The sequence below is a fragment of the Trachemys scripta genome, chromosome 4 (assembly GCF_013100865.1).
Source record: "Trachemys scripta elegans isolate TJP31775 chromosome 4, CAS_Tse_1.0, whole genome shotgun sequence".
Taxonomy (NCBI): Eukaryota; Metazoa; Chordata; order Testudines; family Emydidae; genus Trachemys; species Trachemys scripta.
In genome coordinates, this window is record NC_048301.1 from 83,603,290 (window position 1) to 83,620,327 (window position 17,038).

At 39.9% G+C, this 17,038-nt stretch overlaps 1 protein-coding gene across 1 annotated transcript in view; it reads left to right on the plus strand.

Annotated features, from left to right (window-relative positions):
• Nucleotides 1-976: 976 nt before the first annotated feature.
• The window catches only part of NAV2 (neuron navigator 2), a gene marked incomplete in the record, with an annotated part of 642,501 nt that continues 626,439 nt past the window's right edge, over nt 977-17,038 (plus strand). The window contains 1 exon segment of the mRNA XM_034769789.1: nt 977-1,411. Within this exon segment, the coding sequence (XP_034625680.1) occupies nt 1,337-1,411 (75 nt within the window).

Sequence of the window (17,038 nt, forward strand, 5' to 3'; positions counted from 1 at the left end):
AGCAATTAGCTGGTTATTGCTCTCACTCAAGAGTTTCTTGGGATGGATACAAACTGGTGATGTCAGTGAGCCACACAGATATATTTTTGTGAGATAGGGCATGAGCCTATAAACACTTATTACCAAATATAGTTCTCACTGGCATGAGTGGCCTACTGATTTAGCTGGACACTTCATGCATGCACCGATCCTAATGGTACAGGGACAGAAATGAGGCTTTCTGTTTTCAGAGGTGAGCATTCAGTCCCCTGTAACTTACACTACCCTACTGTCATTGTCTTGTGCCTTCATCCTTCCCCACTCCCACAAGATCACCCCTGCCACACTCCTTTCTACTTTTGATCCGCCTGTTTCTTCCTCTCACCTGTCCTCTCTCCCTCCCCCCCCCTCCTCCCATACATTCTTACTCATGAGCTTTTGTGGGGATGTCACAAAATTGTTGTTGAACCTGGTGAAGAGGCTCTCTGTGCAAAGAGCCATAGGCCACTAATGAATCAGGCTTTAGGTCCAGTAGTAAGAGTATGAAGGATTTGGCCTAGTTAGTTTTTCTAGTCCTCAGTAGGTCAAGTACCTACTATGACAGGCACCTTAGGAATACTGTAGACACCTAGTGGTTCTTAATACAACAAGCCCCAAAGGCATTAAATAGCCATTAATGTTTGTAAAGAACTTTGAGATGCTCAAATGAAGTGGTTACGTATGTACAAAATACTATGATTACACCTCAATTTTGACTTTGCAGCTCCTGGTGTGACTGAAGAACATCAGGAGCTATATGTTTATCGCATGGGTAAAATATGATTTCTTCTTTTAGGCATTTGTTTGACTATGTGGAAGAAGATGATGACTGTGCATGGATGATTTGACGTAATTAACACCTGCAAGATTTGCAAAAGGCAGTTATCATTGTGAAGCATTTACAGTGATTTATGGGAGGAAGGTGGTCCAAGAGCGGGATGCTGATGATATCAACACAGTGGATTAAATGCACATTTATACCTTTATTGACATATGAATTATCCATGCTAAAAATGCAATGAAAAGGGTGCTGATGAAGCAATAATGTGGCACAAACTACTGGATATGGATTCAGCTCTGCCATCCCTCTATGAGGCACATAAATGGAATTCTACATCTGAGCTAAAATAGGATGTTTAGGTTCTCAGAATGCCTGCTTGTTAAGATAATAAGCAGTGATGGCTAACAAAATTTTTGAAAGGATAAGAAACGGGGAAGAGATTTGAAGGAATTCTCTTGTTTTTTCATTGGTATTTGTTCATACTGTGGATTTTGAGGGAACACTTAAGGAGACTCAAGGAATATTTCTAACTGGGAAATGGAACCTGGATCTGAATCTAGTCAACATCAGAAAAGAAAACCTGTGACGCATGGACTGGAAGATCAAAAAAGGGTAGGTGACAAGACTTCACCAGTGGCATTTTGTGCTTAAATTGCTGGGCATGATTCAGGGAGCTCAAGTGCAATTTATAATTTTTGTATCCATTGTTACTGTTTTCCATTGTTTAGCCAGCTGTGGGCAAGCTCAGAGTATAAAATAGTTCTGGCTTTTCTGGACTTGTTGCTGCATGGGGAGTAAAGGGCTGAAAAAGATCCTCAGGTCTTTATTTCATTCATTGTATCCCATCTTCCCTTATTCATGGATAAAGACTAGGGGGGGGGGGGGAGCTTTTTATTAAGAGACTGCTATCCTGGAGTGGTTGATAGTATAAATGAGATATGGTGACACCTGCTTTATAAAGTCAGGCTGATTTATTGTATTTGTTTCTTTTTACTTTTACAATTTACCTTTTAAATGGCTATAACTCTTCAGGCTTTCTTGTGATTTTTGGCCACTGAACTAAAAGATTCTGAAGATTATTATACTGTTCCCTGCCTATCATTCTGAGACCAACATGCATTTTATAATGCACAATAGATTTCAGTCAACAGACATCATTTTGATGAAAAACACCACAACAATATGTATCAATGTTGACCAGCAGTTCTCTAGCTCATACTAGAGTGTTTCTTGAAATGTGTGTTAAGGTAGCATGGCATTATTTAATAATTTGAATAGCTACTGCATATTAAATACACCTAAACACAACCACCATCTCTGGCAAACTGATAGTCTGGGAGCAACTGGGGGTTTCAAGTTGTTGTGTGAAGACAACAAGAAGTTAAACAAATTGTTAAACTTATCAAGTCTGTTGTATAAATCATTTTATATTTTCTAATGAGGATTTGGTTGGTGAAAGAAAATATTACGTATTCTGGTTTCTGTGGGCAGCTCTTTCAGCAATGCTTTAACATGACTTTATTTATTTATTTATTTATGTTGAAATATGAGAGCTGAAAACTGACCAACTATTTTACCATTTCAGCAAGGCCAACTGATTTGGGGAGGAGCCGGTATATTATTTTACTGGGTCTGTCAAAGAATAAAAGTGATTTGTTTTTAGAAAACAAGCCAGGCCAAGGAGCGTTCAGAAACTAGATAAAAATGCATCTCTTTTGTTAGCCAGAAATAACACATTTAAGGAACCCAGAAGAAGCCCTGAATGGATTTTAATGCACTCAGTTCGATCTATTAACTGTAAAGCTGACAAGATCCTCCCTCTCCTATTTTCAAGGAAGCATTCTGGGACTGAGATAAATCAATAAGGGTTGAAAGAAAATCCCTCTCTTGACTTCGTTTCTAGGAGGCTGTTAATATTTTTTTGAAATGTACATCAGTGCTATATACAAGCCCTAATGGGGAAACATTTGGGACCTGTGACACAAAGGTATATTCTAATTGTTCTGTTACATCAAAATTAATAAGCAGTTATGATTGTCTGTCTTCGCTGATAGGTATAGAAGCCTACATCTCCCATCTGTTCTTGGTGCTGGGTGTTTGGTGCACATGTAATATGGGGCTTCTGAAAATATAATGTAACCCCAAGTGAGGCTCAGTGGCAGCTGGGATAACATCAATTGGTCATGCTTAGCTGACATCCATTTTAACTTGAACGCTAGCCTTCATGGAGATTATTAAATTTATAATGATATATGTAAGATCCATTTTAATGACTCTTCACGCTTGGGTGATCTCTCTCTCTCTCTCTCTCTCTCTCTCACTTCTGTTTGCAAAACAAGTCTTAATAGAGTATTAAATTTCATTTCCTATTGAATTTTCTAGGGAAAGGTTACTTGCAAAAACTTTGCTCAGATTTATGTTTACTGAGAGAGAATCTGGAATCTTTCTATTGTGGATGTGAATAAAAATATTCTCCCATGCAATTTCTCATGTATGGTAAATCCAGAATCCTTGAAAATGAGGCTTAGAATATTGTGCATCTGATCAAGGAGCATTGAAAATTAGACTTGTACAGTACAGATTTGATCATTAAAATCAGGCAGGAATAGGAAAAAATAAAGCCAAACTCATTTTAAATCAGGAAAATCGAATACTTTCCTGTCTTTGAAACTCTGAATTTTTATCAGCACTAAAGGATGACATCCTTTTTAGCATTCTTCAGACAACAATGGGAAACATATTAATGTGTATGTGTTTATAAGTTCTTTTGGATGACCTATATTGCATAAGCAAAATAAGGAACACTGAAGACTAGGCTTGAATTTGTTATTTCCTTTCTGCCTTTTTTGTAGCCAAATTACTGGGCATCTAATTTTATTAGAGTGCTTTACTTCAATTCTCAGTTTCCCGTCTTCTGTTTGTTTTTTGTTTTGAATTAATCTTCCAAAAGTCATAAAAATCCAGGTGCTGTCCTAGTCCCCATTCAATTTGATGGGAGCAGGTTCTTTTCAGTTGTCAATTGACTAGCTTCCCAGACAAAATTAGAATGGGATTGACGCTAATAACGTTCAGAGTCACACTGGATTTAGCCACAACAGTTTCATTGGCTTTAGTGAGAATTAGATTGCTAAATCCCATGTAACTCTTAAATTAAGGGTAAAAGTGGATCAGCTTTAAAAACCTATATTTACTCATGAGCCAGTGGAACTATTTGTGAGAGTAGTGAGCAGGATTTGGTCCTCTTTATGACCAAAACAAATGCTTTACACTGGGTTCTGTTTTGAAGTTTGTTTTCAGGTTATTGGTTTGATACCAGTTACAGATGTCCATTTAGCTATCATTAGTAAATTCAGAGTTGATTTTTTCTGAAGAAGGTGCTGTGGAGAAATCACTATAGAGCAAATGCTCCGGAGCAATTTTTAATCTAGTTAGGTAAATATTGTTCAGTTCAATAATTATCCATTTTAACCTGTACAGATGGAAGGCGTAAATTTTCCGTGACACACAACTATTGACCAGTGAAGGGGAATGTCTCTTGGATTGATTTTCTCCCTCTCCCGAGTTCTCATTCAGATTTAATAGCTTTTTGTTCTGACAGATATGGAATATTGTAAACAAGCACGGATTTTCAGTATACCTGGAAGTGGTGACAAAGGAGTGGTTTCTCTGAAACTTTTACCATTCTCTTATCTTTGAATAAATGGACCTTGATTCGATGATTAAAACTGATTTAACTTTATCGCCAATCATCAATTTAATTCAGACTTGAAAAATAAATTGAAGATTTTTCCCTACTTGTATGTATGCTCCAATTTGACTCAGAAATCAGTTGCTTACTTTGCTAAAGCGCATTGTCTGATAAAAACCCAGACTCATTTAGTTATTTTACTTACAAGAAAACTTTCCTTCTCGTCCTTACTTTTGACTGAATGAATATGTAAGAACTGCAGGGGTAAACAAGCCCTTAATCAGTTTAAGTCTACATTAAAAGCAGGCTTGAAATATTTCATTATAATGTGATGGATTTGATGCATAGCTTTCCTCCCAGTTCTTCTTCTTAAACATTCTTCGTGATATGCATGGCTGGTTTCATATGGTATGGGGGTTTTATGCATTTTTTTTCACACCCTGGGTTGTTTCGTCTGTATTATCAAGCAAATCTATGGTACATGACCACTACCTTACCATCAATTAAAGCTAGTTTCATGAGCATAAATACTCCCACAAGTATTAATTTATAGCTTGAGCGCTTTAAGGTGTGTGGTTAGATCTGTTGGGTGGATGGCTGAACGTCAGGTTTACACAATGGATTTTTTTTTTATGCTGAGATCTTAAATTACTTTGCAAATACTGCAAAGCTGAGCCAGTGTGGAAGCACTGAAGTGTAGCCACTTCTAGAGTGCAACAAGAGTTGCTTTTATGCAAAAGTAGAAAGCTGTCGTGTGGTGTGCTAGTGTAAGGACACTGTCTTATTGTGGTTCTACTGGAAAATGAACCAGATAGAAATCAATCCAGCAAGATACAGGTTGGCATACACAACCTGGGTTCTAGAGGCTGTTTAATCAAGATATGCACCTTTATCCTCTGCTTTGGCCTGTTTCTGTCCTAGTAAAATAAGTAGCAAAACACATTCACTCAGTGGTGCAGAAGTGGATGTTTAGAAATCTGTTCTGGCAATTTTGGAAAGTAATCTCATGTAGCCTGTAAAACAGGGTTTCTGTTTTATTAAGGATCCAGTCATGCAACCTTACATTGGGTGAGAGAAGACCACTATGATGAGTTAGGGTCAGGCTTTAACCTTGTATAATTTTTCTTGGATGAAAAAAATCCATGTTTAAATCTCATATACAATGTTATATTTGCAAATATAACACTTACGTATTGTGAATGATAAGATACCATGTTTCTGTTATAGCAGTTGACCAATTCCAACATTTGTGTTTTTGCTTTAGAAAAGAATAGGCTGGATCCTCACCTGGTATATAATCTCATATCTTTAATGGATACTGACTATGCCAGTTGATACCAATAGAGGATCAGGCCTTGCATGTTAAAAGCAGTTAAAGTAGGATTTGATGCACTTGAGAAGTACATTGTTCAATCTTGTCTATGCTGAAGTCAGAATGGAATGCTCTCAGTTCAATATTTTTTTTATTACAATAATTACCTGTAAAGTAAAAGGAGCTTTTTGTGTTCTGCTTTCTTTTTCTTTCTCAAATTCAGACTTGGTCAGCTTGATTGTTACTTATACATTCTGTTGCTTTTAAGTGAATAAGGCATGTATAACAGTGTCTCTTAAGATTACTTTGATGCTCATGCATCAAAGTGGAAGCTTAATATTCAAACTTTTATGAGCAGCTTACTTCTACCTCTCAGGATATCAGAAAAGGGGTTCAATATCCAGAAATTCTTTCCCTTACCAAGGAGATGATCTAGAGTTTTAGGTTAGGATTTTCAAAAGCACCCAAGTGACCTCCCACTGATTACAGTGAGATGTGTGCTCCTAAGTCACTTAAGTGCTTTTTGAAAAGTCAAAAGAATAAGGGTAAGATTAATGGCCAGGTCAACAGTAATCTGCATATGCTGGTGGTTCAAAGCCTACATCAGAAGACGACACTAAAGAGTTTTGCAGAGAAAGAGAGGAATTAATAAACAAAGGCTAATTACTGTAGTTAAGTACTAAAGAAATAATAAAACAAGCATGAAACATGACATTACATGCTGTAGTACTCTAAATAGCTTCATGTAAGTATCTGTAGTATCTTTTATTTAATGTGACTTAATGCACAATTTTAGCAGAGTGTCCAGTTGTGGATCTTTTCTTTACTGAAGTCCAGGGCACAGGGGAGAAATTGTGATATGCTCTCAGACTAGACTGATTTTAATCAGAAGAAATGGGGGGGGGGGGGGCGGGAATTCTCCCAGTGGTTTGATTCCAAAAACCTTAGCATGCCACTGGAAATGTATCTCTTGGGAAGAAACTGACAAGGTGCAGAGATACAAATGCAGCTTTAAGTGAAACTGTACAAAATGAAAAAGAAACAATTTAGGCATGAATGGTACTGGTCCTGAGGATGCTTTAACACTATGAAGTCATGGAACTAAGGTTGTTAAGCATCTCATGCGATCAGCCTCTAAATCAGTTTCTACCATGAGAACTCTTCTGCTCATGAATGTTTGTCTGTATAATGTGTAGGCAGCTGGATTTCCTTCTCTCCTTTTGGAAGATTAAGACTGTATTGTAGATTTGCTATAGCAGATCTGACTGATGGTCCTCTGGTCTGGTATACTGCCTGTGGCCTTGATCAATATCTGATACTTCAGAGGAAGGTGGTGATGGTGGTGGGCAGAAAAAACAGCCAACAACATAATGTACCCAGCCAGTTGTGTTGTATGTGGGGAAGAATATCCTTATTTTATCTTGCACATTTATGAATATTAATAGTCACACAGTTATCTAGCCCATCTCAAAATCCAGCCAGGCTATCTGATTCTGTGAGATTCAGCCTGTGGCAAGCGATACTTTGTGTAAAATACCATTTCCTTTGCTTGCCTTTGAGGGGAGGGATAGCTCAATGGTTTGAGCATTGGCCTGCTAAATCCAAGGTTGTGAGCTCAATCCTTGAGGGGGCCATTTAGGGAACTGGGGTAAAAATCTGGGGATTGCTCCTGTTTTGAGCAGGGGGTTGGACTAGATGACCTCCTGAGGTCCATTCCAACCCTGATATTCTGTGATTGAAAGTGAGTTTTTCAGGGCATGTCTATGCTGTGGGTGCTACAGCAGCACAGATGTAGCTTCCTATATCAACAGAGAAGGGGGCTACCTACAGCAATGTAAAACCCACCTCTGCATGTGGTTGATAGGCCCATTGACCTAGCCTTTTCTGTGCTGGATACTCCTGGGGGAATTGTGCACCAAAAAAGTTAAAAATTCTGTGCATAATATTTTAAAATTCTGCATATTTTATTTGTCAAACTAAAAAAAATACTTCAATTGATTTGAATTTATTTCAAAATACCTGTTGGCCAGTATGTCTGTCTGTAACAATATGGACAACAAAAAAAGATTCAGGAAATGGTGTGGGGTTTGTTTCTGGACAAATCAATTCTTTACTAGGCATATTAATACAGAACTTTTGAGTAATTCATTTAAACTACAATACAGAAACGGATTTCCTGCACCCCTCAGAAGCAGTGCAAAGCTTTGAGGGAGTCAAGGGTAATGGAGGAGCTGAGGAAGAGGGAAGTAATTGCTGGGAGGGAACCTGGAGGGTTGTTGGGTGGGTGGGAGAAGTATGGCACAGGTTATTTTGGGATGGGGATGGATTGTTAGGGAGTTGGGGGAGTCTCTCCTATGCAGACCTTGGTTGACCCCCTAGCTTCCCATTCAGTCAAGCAAATCTCCATCCCACCCCCATGTGGCCCTATACCCCTGCTCCCATTCAACCCCCACTCCAGTCCCCCAGTCTATCACCCCACTAGCCCTTCTGAATCCTCGTCTGTGACCCCTCAGCAGCCCCCGGTGCCCTGCTCTGTCCATCCCCCACCGCATCCTGTGCCTCTTGACCTGGCCCCACAGGCAGCATGCTGTGAGGAATGCACCCTCTCCTCCTCCCTTTCCCCTCTCCTCAGCTTCCTGCTCCTATCCTACCCCACTTGCCTTCTGTTTTGGTGCCTCAGCAGCCCCTGGTGGGTGTAAGTGCAGTGTCTCCCCAGCAGAATGTATTTTCTCTTGGGGGGCGGGGGGAACCTGCTGGGGGGAGGCGCATGAATTCTGAACATGCAGTGGCACGGAATTCTCCTGGGAGTATCTAGAGGCTAGGTTGGTTTAACATCATCACTCATGGGTATGAAAAATTCACACTCCTGAGTGATCTAAATTTTAGGTAGACTAGGGCTAAATAGTGAAATGAAAGGTCTATGATTGGAATCAGAGGTGCAGCTGTTTCTGATTTTTAATGTGCTTTTAATTAGAACTGAGACATAACATTCATTGTTTGTTTCTCCAGAGGTGGTGGTGGTGGTGGGTGGGTGTGTGTGTGTGTGTGTTTTTTTTTGTTTTGTTTTGTTTTGTTTTTTTTAAGGCTCCTATATCTTGATTTCCCTCCCCCCCCCCCCCCCTTCTTATAAACAACAAGATGCTGTGTGTAATCCACCCTGGTACCCTTCAGGTTGTTCATCTTGCGTTGTGCCCTTGCAGACTGCAGACAGTTTCCTCACTGCAGAGGATTCTACTCTTTAACTGAGTGTTTAAACTTACTACCTCACTCCTGCTTCAGACTGCTATAAGGTTAGAGTTCGGTTCACTTCACTTCTTTCTGAGGTACTGACCATGATTGTCCCCCATTAAGGGTCTAATCTGGCACATCCTGTGGTTAGTCACTTGTGTAAATAAGGGTTTCCTGGATCAGGCCCTAGCAACCTGCCACTTGCAGGTATTGGGAACAAAAGCATAGGCTAGGAAAAAGAGAGAAACTACGAAATAAGAATTATGTATATAAACACATCTAGTGATAAAGAAAGCACGGCTAGTTGAGTACAAAGTTTGTGTTATAAAGTATGGAATATTACCCTCATAACAAATTATTTGTTCTTGGCCTAAAAGCCGTAAAGGTTTCTCCCCACTTATCAGTTTGCAACATATTATTGGATGCGTGTGTGTGTCATGTGAGCGTGTCACTTCCCAGTAATGAAACATCTCTCCCATCCTTCCTCTCATGTCAGTGAAGCTTGTGTTGATTATAGCCACCTTTTGAAGTGAAATACAAAATATTTTCCCAGTTCAGTGCACCCTTGTTTGGTGTGCAGTAAAATGTTTGCTGTGCCATTTAAAAAAATATGCTCTCTGATGCACAATTTAAGAGCCTGATCCTGTCCTGCAGCCCTTACTCATGCAAGCAGTCCAACTTAAGTCCAATGGGACTAGGGTGACCAAACAGCAAATGTGAAAAATCGGGACAGAGGGTGGGGGGTAATAGGAGCCTGTATAAGAAAAAGACCCAAAAATCGGGACTGTCCCTATAAAATCGGGACATCTGGCCACCCTAAATGGGACTCCTTGTGTAAGTAAGGATTACAGAACTGAACCCTAATTATTGTTTCCTATTGTCTGCCAGCTTTTTGTTTCCTTTTCTATTCCAATGTTGACCTAAATAGACAGTAGAAAGAAAAATCTTTTTGTTAAATGAAAAAAATCTCCAAGTGTGACTCTCAGATGTTACATGTAACTCCATTACTGTGTTGATTTCCTTTGCACCTCTTTGGAAGAGTACTGCGATTATCATGCAAATGGATAGCCTCTGGCTGCAAGCGAATAGTCCTATACTATAACATATAGACCATAATATTAAATTCCTCAAGATTTAGATAGCTAGTGTAATTCATATTGGGCAGCTAGACACCAACTGTCTGTGTCTCTGCCTTGAAATCTGTTTGATATCCCTGATGTCCCTCACGTGGTTTGATATTCCTGCAAAGGAGGGAAGGGTGGGGAAGGGATATAGCCTCTGAGATAATGATTATTTTCAGGGCATGCTGCACAGCCCATTTTTCAAGGCCTTTTTGGGAAGGAAGGGCCACAATGGGAACATTTGGGGGGCGGGGGGAGTATTTTTAGGGCCTGGATGTCTAACTTTTTTCTCTTTGGCAGGCTATCTTCTAGTTTGGGGGAGGCTGGGTTTATTATGATTGCATTTTTATCCTATGCTCAAGTCACCTAGAGTACTGGATCGGCGCTTCCTAATGTAGCCTATAAATTCAAACAAACTACAGTTGTACATTAAACCTTTGAGTCTCTGTAAAACCGGTAATAATGTGTCTTTGGTATTTATAAACATCCTTGTTGTAACATGCATCTTGTTACACTGTAAAACATAGAGTAGGTTGCTGTATGCAGATGAAAATATGCAGCAAGGGCTGTGAGAAGAGAAACTATATATACAATAGGGAGATATAAATATAATTTGCGTTCTAGCTTCTTACAAAGGGATATCATGGCTAGAAGCGTATATGGGATGTTGCAGAAATCTGTGATTAAACCAAGGTTATTACAGATATGTGGTACTTCTTTTATCCACCAAAGGCTGCTCAAGGTTTCACTGGTTTAACTTTGAAGTAACTCACTGGAGAGGCTGCAGATTTACACTGGAGTAAGGGAAAACAGAGGCCTGCCTTATCCCTTTCCCCACCCCCACCCCGAAGACTTATATGCAGAGCAGCACCATCTCCACCATCCTCTCCTTGGCCCTTGCAGAATTTGGTCAGGAAGGATAATGCAACCTAAGGCTGTATTACCTTTTTTTCTGCAGCACTTTTCCCTCAAGCCAAGTCTCCCAAAGTAGGTCACAGGTAGTCTTTCTCTGCTGAGAGCCAATGAACCTGATGAGAGAACCACCAGCACCAAGCCACCATAGACACTTGGGACCTCTTGTGATTTTTTTTTTTCCCCCCAGAGCTCCTCAGGTCTCTGGGAATCAACAGGTTTGTATGGGTGGGGCTTACAATATATTTTCCGTAGGGGAAACCCCTACTCTCCAATGATGAGGGAACTCAGTGAGGGGGGTCTTCACTTAAATTTCCTTCAGAGATCCCTTTTACCCTTATTTCTGAGGGAAGAGATGAAATTGGCCCTGTGCTTGTGGCATTCAGTACTATGCCATTTTCTTAAGTTGTGACTCCCACGGATTGCTGACAGGATGCGATGCTTAGATATCTCTTGATGCTATTGTATATCAATGCTGATAATGGCATGCTCTGGTGTGGGCAGCTTTTTTTTCCAGACCTTGCCACTAAAGGAGGAATTGCATTAAGGAAAAAGTGTTTCCACAATATCCTACTGTACTAAGTTGCCTAATCCATGATGGGTTTTAGCAAAGAATTTATTTTGTCTCATTCACAGGTAGACATGGGTAGAAATCAAAGTGCTGTAAGCATTCAGCTGGCTCTAGGCTTAATTATTTATTTAAATAAATCTGCTTTAAGGGTTTCACAATTCTGGATTGTGATGACAGCAAGGACTCTCAGATTTTCACTAAAATGGAGGGTATGTTTGGGGTAAACAATGTACCTCTGAAGACTTAAACAGATGGCTAGAGTTGCCTCTGTTATCTTGATGTATCTACATCTTAATCTGCCATGCGAATGTCTTCTGTTCCTTCACTGTATTCCCTCTCACACACAGTATATATTTGACGCTACCACATTTGTGAACACTGCGTCAGATTCAGTATTGTGATAATCCTCTTCCTTATGGATTAGGAAGATTCTACTTCTGAAATCTGTAACCTGAACCCCACCACCCAGGGCTGAAGCTCAAGGGCTCGAGCCTCAGGCAGCCGGGCTTGGGCTTCAGCTTCAGCCCTGGGCTCCAGCAAGTCTAAGCCAGCCCTGATGATCTCTTTAAAACGGCATTGCGACCCACTTTAGGGTCCTGACCCACAGTTTGAGAACCTCTGTTCTAATCTATATAGGAATTTGGGGCCTGATTCAGAAGAGTACTTAAGTAGTCCCACTGAAATCAATGGGAGTGTGCATATGCATGAAGTTAGACTCTCATGGACTTCAATAGTCTTTAGAACAGGCTCTTACACGGTGTTAATCAGTGTCTAAGTACACCTCTACCTCGATAGAACGCTGTCCTCGGGAGCCAAAAAATCTTACTGCGTTATAGGTGAAACCACATTCTATCGAACTTGGTTTGATCTGCTGGAGTGCGCAGCGCGCCCCCTCCTCCCCCGGAGCGCTGCTTTACTGTGTTATATCCAAATTCGTGTTATATCAGGTTGCATTATATCTGGGTGTGCCACTTTTTCTGGGGGCTGAATTAAACTCTTTACTACTTTTTTAGTTCTTAAAAAAAAAAAAAAAGTGGTCAGCAATGGACAGGACTCAAATACTAAGACAGTCCCTGCCCTGTAGCTTGCAGTCTACAAAACTGGACAGTGTCAGCTGGAAAAATTAGCTGCATTTGTTAAACAAAGAGCTTGACAAGTGGTCCGAGTAGCAGTGTCATTAATTCTTTCTCCCCCTCCCGCCACCTCCATATGAATCCTGTGGACACGTTGGATAACAGACTAAAAAGTAGCCTTCAAATAAGAAAAAGTAAGTCACAACTGGAGTCCCTAGGAAGGGGTTGCGTGACCATATGCACATGCACACCTGTCATCTAGCTGCACGAAGGTTGGAAAAAACAAGGGGGATGTTGTTTTGTACACTCAATATTTGGTCCTTATCCATCCGCTGGTGTTACAGACCTGGTACAAGAGCCATTAAAGAGAAACATTAGAAAGGAGTGACATTTGTTAGTTACATGAAATGGTGCTTAATGTGAATTTGGCTGCCTGCTCATGTGCCAGTAAATGCAAAATGTATCGTAAATACCTCTACTGGTGTTCAATTAAAAACCCCACATTTTTTCAGGTTCTGACTATTTATTGCAGCACCTGCATTAATATCACGTGTACTGTATTGTCACCAGGGCTGCGGAGAGCGGGTTCGGGCCCCGGTGAATTTTTTTTTTCAGGCCCCTCAGCAAGGGCGCACTGGCTAAACAGGGCCGAGGAGTGGGTGGGGAAGCCGGACCCCCTTCTAGACTGCCGGGCCCCAGTAATCTGTACCGGCTTCCCCCACCTCTCGTTGGCCCTGATTGTCACATGTGTCACGTTAGACCTCTCTGTAACATGGCTGAAGCATTTGCAAGCCTGTGGTTTCTGGTTGGTTGGATTAAAATTCATATTTGAAGGAATTTGAGTCTAAGCCTTCCAAAACTTGATAAGCATCATTTCAAATAGTGTGCTGATTTCTAGAGCTGAAAGTCCGTAGCAGCAGTATTCTGTTCTCAAAATACTTTTTAAAGATGCTTGAGTAAAGAAAAGGAAGATTAGCTGTAGTATATATGTATTGGAATAAAGCCTCCTCATAAATATTTATCAACTGGAAAAAAGCACACAGATGCCTTCTCATTTAAACTCGTATGTCATGAGTATATCAGCTAGTAGGGGATGGGGATTTAGGTTCGTAGACCATGTATTTTCACACTCCTCAACGTCAGATGAGATGAACTTTGAATGCAGTACAGTATGTTTAAATGCTAGAGGCGATGGGGCCTAGTGGACTGGGACTTGAGACCTGGGCTTCATTACTGACAATGGCTCTGGTCTGCTGGGTGACCTTGGATAAGTCACTTCATCTCCACACATCAGTTTCACCATCTGTAAAAAGGGGGAGTAATACTGACCTCCTTTGTAAGGCAATTTGAGATCTGCTGATGGGGAAGTGCTATATAAGAACTAGGTATTGTTGTTAGCAAAGTGGTCTGTACCTTTGGTTTATATGTTAGCCAAAGATGGCACCTGTGGAAGCACAGGGCCCTCAAAAGCCTCACCAAGTCATTGCAACAGTACAGACTCGTAGGATGGAATGTTGGTTCTTGCAGTACCCACTTGCTTGTTGGTAGTCTCATATCCAATTTTGGATTCACCTGACTCTACATAGCGTATGAAGATTAGAATTATCACAGTAAATGGTTGTACAGCTACCAGACTTAGTTTCTCAAGGGAGTACTCCTATTGCACCATCTCCAAGATCTTGCTCCCACCATACCAACAGCAGGGAAAAGTGTATGATTGCTCTAAGCACCTTTGACATGTATTAGAACAAACCAGTAGCTGTCCTCAAACCAGAAAATAACCATCTGAAAAGGAAATAAAAATCAGCGTCCTGCCACTCTGAGAATTTAGTAAATAATCCTTTTGGCTCTGCCACTACATCAACGGGAAGGCACATATGGCTACAAGTTTGGTACAACTTTCCATTTTTTTGGTCCAAATAACAATTTCTTCTTGGTAAATATTTCAAATCATTGTTTCAAAAATAAAGTGTTAAAAATATCAAATCTGAAAATCTGAGGGGCAGCACAGTGTAAGTCTGCAGTGTGTGCAGAAGTGGGGTAGTGCTCACCTTTGCATTCCCCTGGTGTCCTAGAGCTGTGGGGAGGGCCAGTCCTGGGGTGTAAGTTAGGAGAGTTTGAGGATTGCCCTAATCTTGCACCAGTTGTTAACTGCTCTGAGGGGATGGAATGGCAACAGTAAGGGCTATCTTGCCCATGCCCCCCTTTCCTGTGTACTGAGGGGATGTACAGTGGCTAGTTAAGTTTGCTTTACAAAAAAATCCTCTAACTATGCAGTATAAAATGGGTGCTCAATACCTCAGTATCTGGTCCTAGGTATTTTAACTGTTACTGACACCAACTAGAGGAGAGTGCACATTTTAACAGGTACCTTCAAAACAACTACTGTTCTTTCTTTTATTTATATATGTATATGTGTATATATAATTTTTAACATTTTCATAATGGTTTGTAACAATTTCTGTAAACCTTTCGGTTACAATCCCGCTTCCATGGAATTCAGTGGAAGTCCTGCCATGGACTTTGGTGGGAGTAGGATTGAGACATTGTGGGAAAAGGTCATTTATAGAAGACTTATTTCAGATAGCTAAGACATTAAAGGATTTGCCTCCGTATTTATAATGTTTCAACTGACCCTGTTTAGGTGGGGGGATTCTGGGCTGTTTGACCGGTTAAAAATAGACATAACCTTTTGTCTCAAAACTTGCAAATACCATGAAGTATAATAATAGTGTTAGCCCCAGAGGTAAATGAAGTCAGGTTAAGCTATGAAAGCCTGCTATAGTAATTAATCAGAGTCACAGTGCATCTGTGGAATCCTGGGAAACTTGATCTTAGAGCCAACAATTTTCTGAGATGAAAATATGACCATTCTTCTACACCGAGGGGAGTTGCCTGATTCAAGGAAATCACTTGTTTTCCTTTTTTAACTCATTGTATATATCCTAAGGACAACCCCATCCTGTAAAAAGTACATCTGAATGTACTAAACTACTACTGTAGTTGGCCAGCGTAGATATGCCTATTTAAATGGGGTAATACAAAGGCTGTTAGTGTGGTCCTTGGAGGTTACAACAGGATGTAATTATGTTTCTTTAAAAAAGCTTGCGTATGTTTTTTAGCAAACTTAACATATGCCCGGATGTCGTGTCTATATTCTTTTGGGAGTCTGGAATGACTAATTTTTCTTCTGTAAGATTAGCGTACATTAAAATTACCCATTGCAAATCAATTCCTACAGTACAATTTAATGAAACCTTTTGTCGACAATTAAGATTAGTAATCTAGAAATGCTTTTTACATTATCACAATTTCTGGTCATTTTATGCATTTAGTAAAAAGGGATGTGTGTTCCAATTTGGGATGCCTTGTGTTAATTGTAGTTAATCTTATGTTGGGTTACCCACTAGTGTTGCTTGTTTAACAAAGCATTTATATGTGGGTCAGATCCTCATCTTGTGCAAGTTGTTTTAGTCTACTGAACTCAATAAAACTCTGCTGATGTACATTGTTAGGTGAAGATCTGTTACAATATTTTTGCATTGTTGCTTAACATTTTCTCCTGCACTATCAACAATCCATCATAGTTTGGGTTGCTTTCATTGAATTCATTATCAATAAGGTACTCCTAATAATAATAATTAATAATAATAAAAAAGCCACGTTTAACAATACTGTCTGTCTTTGTCCAAAAGGTTTATTTTGAAATCTTTAAAAAGGCCACAATAGAAGCTCAAATTAAATATATAGTCCAAAACAAAAAAACATAGTAAGAGGACCATAGAAGTGCCATCATGGCTAAACAAATGAAGTAAAGAAATGGTTAGAGGCAAAAAGGCATCAAACAGTAATAAGTAAGGACCAGATGATATTCACCCAAGAGTTCTGAAGGATCTCAGATATGAAATTGCACAACTATTAACTGAGGTATGTAACCATCATTTAAATCGGCTTCTGTATCAGATGATTGGAGGATAGCTAAAGTGATTTGTTTTGTTTTAAGGATCCAGAGGCAATCCTGGCAATTACAGGCCAGTAAGCCTAACTTCAGTACCAGACAAATTGGTTGAAACTATAGTAAAGACTAGAATTATCAGACACTCAGGTGAACATGATTTGTGGGGGAAAGAGTCAACACCAGCTTTTGTAAAGGAAAATCATTCCTCATCAATCTTTTAGAATTCTTTGAGGGCATCAACAAGCATGTGGACAGAAGTGATCCAGTGGATATAGCGTACTTGGACTTTCAGAAAGCCTTTAACAAGGTCCCTCACCAAAGGTTCTTAAGCAAAGTAAGCTGTGATGGAATAAGAGGGAAGGTTCTCTCATAGATC